Genomic DNA, 6,434 nt, shown 5'->3' with positions numbered 1-6,434 from the left:
GTGACAATATTTATAACATTCTTTTACTTCTAATAAACTAGAGCGAAAATTTATTCAACAACTGTACTCTTGTTACTTACAATCTCAAAATATGGTTTTTTACAATAAAATTAAGTCATTATTTTTCATTCTAATAATTTACTGATGTTGAAATATTAACATTCTCAGAAAAAAATCCATATCTGTTACGCCACTTAGGGTAAATTAAAATAAAACCATGATACTTTACTGTTACAATTTTATAATTCTTTATCTCGAGAGTATACGGTTGTCACTAATATTCAACCTTTTTTCTGTTATAACAGTTTTTTTGTTTCATTTTTTTATTTCCTGTTCCTCATTAGTTTAATTCAAACTTGCTAATAATAAAGCTGTTTATTTTTCAAACTACAGACGATTTCGATACTGACGGTAAGAAGAAATAGGCAGAGGCCTTGAATAGTTTGAAACAGTCTTTGTTTGTAGTTAAGCACAAAATTATAGTGGTCTATCTGTACTCTGCCCACCATGGGTAACGAAACTAGGTTTTTAGCGTTGTAAGTCCGCATATTGCTGTGCCACTAGGGAGCATTGAAACAGTCTTGTCAAGATAAGCTAAGAAAAATTCTAACATGTACGCAGTGCTTCAGATAAGTTTTTGTGTTAGGAGTAATCACACCCAGAATTCTGTCAGTGGGAATACTTTTAATTTTTACAAAGTGCAGAAGTAACATCTTGTAATAAAAAGTAATTTAACTAATTATGAATTATTTTCTTATTTCAAGAAGGTGAAATTTGGCACATGATTAATTTTCAAGTTAAAATCATCATATATAGTCATACGCAAATAATGACATTACAACTTTTTTTTTTACACAAATTGGATCATTCACGAGTGCACCAATAGAAACTTTTTATGGTTATATAGTGCTTATTTTTGTAGCTCTACTGTGTGAACTATGCAGATATTGTGCAGAACTTCCGAAAGCTACAAGAATGCACCCATTAATTATTGTACTACCGTTAAAGCTTCAGAAGCCTATTCGGCAGTAAAAGAACTTCTCAATATTTTTTAAGGCCGTAAGTGATTGATTTTTGGTCGGGAATTACGTCTGTACGCCCCTTATCTGGAGCACAGTGTGCAAAGTTGTTTCTATAGGAAAGAAATGAAATTTCGTTAACGCTCAAAATCATACATAGACGGATAACAGTAGGGTGAATTTTCACACCATATAATGCAAGCCACGTTTGTACAAAAATAAAAAGGTTCCAGTAAACACTAACACGCATAAATTCAATGGACAAATATTAAACTATTTGTCAAGATTAGAAGTCTTGGGCGTTAATCCTGTGCTGTTGAGGAGGTAGTTTCCCTTATTTATTATGACGTGACATGCATTTAATTACAGAATTTAACAATGCAGTTTTATTTACTAAGAAGGTTTACATATTTAGCCCTTTATAGCAACATTCTCTTTAAAACTACTTTTTTACATAAGAAGCATACAGAGCAAATGAAAAACTTATCAAAAGCGATTTTGTGCGATATGTTTATGTGGCTTAAATTTGGTACTGTGCCTTTCTGCTTGCTGAAATACTGATGAGTAACGTAGCATAATCTGAAATTTTAATTTCCAGTTAATAGATCGAGTTATAGAATACTTGATTAGATTTTTTCTTCAATATATGGTCATGAGATGATACTTATAAAAATGCTCGAAAAATAAATGTAGATAAACATAATCAATAATTTAAGGTTATGAAGCGTCTCGATCAAGATGCAAGACAATCACATATGAAAATATTTATGCAATATTTAAATACGTAACAACCCAGTTTCACGTCAGAGAAAAACATCAAGAAAACTGAATACAGGTGATATCGTTAATTGAGAAAAAAAAATAATCAAGAATAGATTTAGTCAAAAAGTTCAGCGCCATCTTTTGACAATGATTAATATTTCTGGAAAGTCATTCTTGAAAAAGTTGTGTAGTATGATACAATTGTGCAAGGAAGTTGTCTTTTGTTCTAATTTAAAACATCAATAAACTTGTTTCATAAAATTAAGCATCATCATACTATTTTGACTTCAGTGTTGACGCAATCTCAGATATCCCTGTTAATATTTGAGGTTTCGAGTTGGTGGTGGTGTCACTACAAAAAGTTATGCATTTAGACGCATTTTAAAAACAAGATATGATTAAATGCGGCTGCATTAATATTTTCCCTAATAACCCCTAACAGAGCCAACTCTGTCATATGGAAGCAATTTAATGTTATACACACAATACATAACAAAAATGTACACATTTTACTTTGACGTAAACCAGGTGGGTAATTGTAAACTTTTGGCGTACCGCACCATTGCGTCATATCTATCGCATTTCTTACGATTTTTCTATCAGTGTGCATGCATCTATAATTTTCCATAAGTAGAAAATTCAATAAATAGAATCTGTCATTTTGTTTTTTCAAACAACTACTGAAATATTACTGGTAAGTTAATGTGATTCATTAAAAACAGTATATTCTGAAAAAAACTGCTACCGTACGCCTCTTAGGCTAATTCAGCGAAGGCTTTCCAATGGGTAATCCAAAAATGTCATGCAAAAATAAACTGTGATTTTTGATTTAACTAGTTATTTTGTTTAACTTAGTACTGTCTGCTAATTGTTTGGTAACTTTATCAACGAGTTTCTAGCAGCAAAATCCAGTAAAAGTATGAACAAATGGCGTCCTTCGAAATGTTTTTGTTTTAGATAAAAGACCTGAAATAGATCTCTAAGCATCTGACTAAAGTCAGAATGGTCTAATTATGAGAAGTATTAAAAAAAAACGTCTACAATCAATGATTTTGCAAACTCCTATTAAGGCTGAAATGGTTAATTGCTCGCATCTTAGGTGTTTTACAAACTGCATTAAATATGTTAGTTGAATAATGTTGCACAGAAGATATAGCCAAAAGATGGCGCTAAGATCGACAAACATGATTCCTTACCACAAAGCTTTTTGTCGAAGAACTGAAAGAACTTGTGGAGTCTGATTCGCCTTGCGATGACGTATTTTCTGACTTTTCATCTTCCTCCCTCAAGTTTAGAAGTGTCTCCTCCGATTCCTCCGCTATTTGAGGAAACTTTTTCAATTCCTTCATCCCTGCTTAAACTACACACGAAAGAATGTACACCCCCTACAAAACAAGAAATAAACGTTTTTACAACAATCAGTGATTGATAAGAATATGAAGTTATTGCTTCAGCATATTTACAAGGCTGACGTTATTCTTCAGGCAAACCGATCTTCATATGAATGAAAATATCATGACTGAGAATCGGTATTTGATTATTCTACAAATAATTACAATAAAACAGCTCTAAGTGTTCCTTCGACGAAGATTTTGGGTTAGAGATCTTTGGCCAAAGGTATCTATCTAAATGTTAAGCTTTTACATAGCTAACACCAACATTACGTGGAAATGTTTTATAATACAAAGAATTCGTCGGCAGCTCCTACACTAACCTAAAAACAAGATTTCATGATTAAAAGCAAGTATTCCAAATTGCTTCAATGCTCTATACTAAAAATGTAAGTACATCTTTATATATCCAAACCAATTTCTGCAAAACAAATAAAAAATGTTAAGAATGCCGATTATACAGATGTTGGAGAAAATCTTTAGTGACAAACTAAACCTATAAAGAAAGATGTAATGGTCTTCCTATTACGCATTATTCTGGCTAGTTTGTAAATATTTTAATTTTCTTGAAATAACAATTTTAAAGAAAATTACGAAGACAAATAATAGCAACAAAAGGAATATGTTATATAATAAGTGGAGGTTTCACCATACAAGAAATATTTATTACAAGTGCAATTGATATTAACTTCCGATCAGAGCAACCTAGTAGGTAGACTAGAAATTAACCTGGCAGTCCGTATACCTAATCAAGTATACTTTTACACTTCTAATCATTTAAAAGATTAAAATGCATTGTTTCATCAGTTGGGTCCAATTTCGAGTTCTACCTCAGCGCGATAGACATCACGAGGCTTAGATGATCAAGTTAGATTCATATAATCTCAAATAGTTCCGCACTGAACGTTGGAATTTAAAATAATTAACTTGGAGAAATCTGTTCATTTTCTTTAAAAAAAACTAAACGTCTACAGTCAGGTAGCATTTACAACTAGTTCAAACATTTAACCAACAAAGTTTACCTGTCGTCTTTAAGTAACAAAACCCTGCTAACCTATAAATTACTTCAACTGTAATTGATGTTATAACTTGTATATCGAAACTGATTTTAACTAAATATCTACAAACGCTAACGTTTAAGAAGTTGGTGACGGTAATAGAATCGAGTCAGTCGAACGTATACCAGTGCAGCTAAAAATACCCATTTTTAGCCAAACCAATATTTTTTGAAAAACTTCCTTTCGTAGTCTGGGCATCTTTACTTGTACGCATCAGTACACGTACACGACGATCGTGCAAAGGTCGCAAGCGTCAAGCTACGAGTTTTTTTTTTTCTCCACTGACCTTGGGCCCGCACATGGTTTTCTACTGACAGTTTCTGAAGCCGGTAATGCCGAACTGGAAGTGTATACATTTATACTCGAGTTTTTGCTTTACATATTCTACTAAACAAGTTGGGGAGTCGACGTAGGAACGGAAAAACCGTTAGTGATGATTGGAAGGAAATACTGTCTCCATAGTTTATTTATTTATTTTACGTTTTACGGAACTTCTCTCTGTACGACTAATAGCCAATATTATCAGCTCCCTCAGATGTTTTCCTATTTGGAAAGTGGCCAACACATTGTTCGCACCGTGCGAGAAAACAACAAACTAAGACATTTCTCTTACATGCATGTTGATAATTACTGGCTAACTCTGCTGTCAGGTGCTTCACAGTTGTGAACGAAGGCCAAGTAACTATGTAAGCCAAGAGCTATAAAATATATTATTGAATTTATCTTTGAAAATGTAACATGCACAATTTATTATTTCACTCTGGTCTGTATCTTTGGAATGTAAACAGAAGATTCAGGCACCGTTTCCGTCTAATTGCATGGTATAGGAGTGTTACTATGTATGACAAATTAACCGAAACAATCACACTTGATCTCTACAACACCGCTCTAATGAGAATAAATTTCGAAATCACACTATGTTAGTATCTTTACAATTTAAGTTTCTCTGTCAGCAAAAACAAAAAATGACTTTTGTAAACAAAGTATGAGAAGGCAGTTTTAGAGTTGTTTATTTTTATGTCTTAAATTTTTTATTTTATTCATTATTTCACCGAGAACATACGGTAGGGTAAATAGTTTTATTTCTAAGGCCTCTGCGAAGATTGGTCAAAAAGTAAAGATTAGGGGAATGAACTGAATGAATAATGATACGAAATATTATGCAATACGAGTAGAAAAAACAAAACAACTGAAAGCTTTCATAGAAATATTTGACAACACACGCACACACACTTCGAAGCTAGACTACTATGAAATAAAGAGCCACGTTAATATTCATATATGTACATATTTTGCAAAATATAGAGTTCGATACTAAAACGAGATCCTTCTATACTATACAATGAAATTTGTAAAGAGGGGTATTTCAGTTATTATTAAATTATATCTTATTTTTGGAGGGAAAGTTCCAACCCACCTTTCCTCTAATTGGTTTATTAAGACATGCTGAGAGAAATAATGATGCCTACTGTATTTTAATACAAATGTTTATCAATACACGATATATTGGGTTGTGAAAGCTGCTGGATATTCTAACCAATCAAAAGATACAAAGGCATTTTATATATTAAGTATTTCGGTTATAATATCCCCTTGGTGGTAGGTATGAGACTGTTATTCTTTTCATCTATATATGAGGAAGTTTGATTATTTGTTTATTTTGTTCGCTATAGGAAACCAAACGGTTGAACTTACAAATAACCAGTTTTTTTACAAGAAATTTAATGGTGCTATACATTTTGTATTTGGTGTAGTATTTAATGACGAAATTGACAATTAATCAATACTGCGCCATTTTTTTTGTAATAAACATACAACAATATATGCACAACAGAAATGAAATAAAGAGATGAAAATATGTTATAACGGCGCGTAGAAAGAACAACAATAAAATGGACCTACAATATTATTGACTATTTGCAAATAGTAACTATGAAGACGAGGTAATAAAATGGAAATCAAGTCGAGAACAACAAAATTTTATAAACGAAAACCCCTCGCCGAGCATTGGCTATTATATTATTTCCCTGTCAATATTCCCACCTTCATTAAGAGGCGTAAGGTGACAAAAACAAGATCTTGAAGAATCTATCTATCTATATATATATAAAAGAGGAAGTCCGTTTGTTTGTTCGCTAAAGGAAACCAAACGGTTGAACTTGCAAATTTTAAAATAACTTCATAATAACCAGTTTTTTACAAGA

At 32.1% G+C, this 6,434-nt stretch overlaps 1 protein-coding gene across 1 annotated transcript in view; it reads right to left on the bottom strand.

Annotated features, from left to right (window-relative positions):
- The window catches only part of LOC106462512 (5'-AMP-activated protein kinase subunit gamma-like), a 151,177-nt gene that overhangs the window by 132,954 nt on the left and 11,789 nt on the right, over positions 1 to 6,434 (bottom strand). The window contains exon 2 of the mRNA XM_013922445.2: positions 2,978 to 3,166. Within this exon, the coding sequence (XP_013777899.1) occupies positions 2,978 to 3,130 (153 nt within the window). The 5' untranslated portion in view covers positions 3,131 to 3,166. The remainder of the gene's footprint in view (positions 1 to 2,977; positions 3,167 to 6,434) is intronic.

Source organism: Limulus polyphemus, unplaced genomic scaffold (genome assembly GCF_000517525.1).
Source record: "Limulus polyphemus unplaced genomic scaffold, Limulus_polyphemus-2.1.2 Scaffold1188, whole genome shotgun sequence".
Classification (NCBI taxonomy): Eukaryota; Metazoa; Arthropoda; class Merostomata; order Xiphosura; family Limulidae; genus Limulus; species Limulus polyphemus.
Note: the sequence above shows the minus strand (reverse complement) of the source record. Positions and strands in the feature narration are given on the sequence as shown.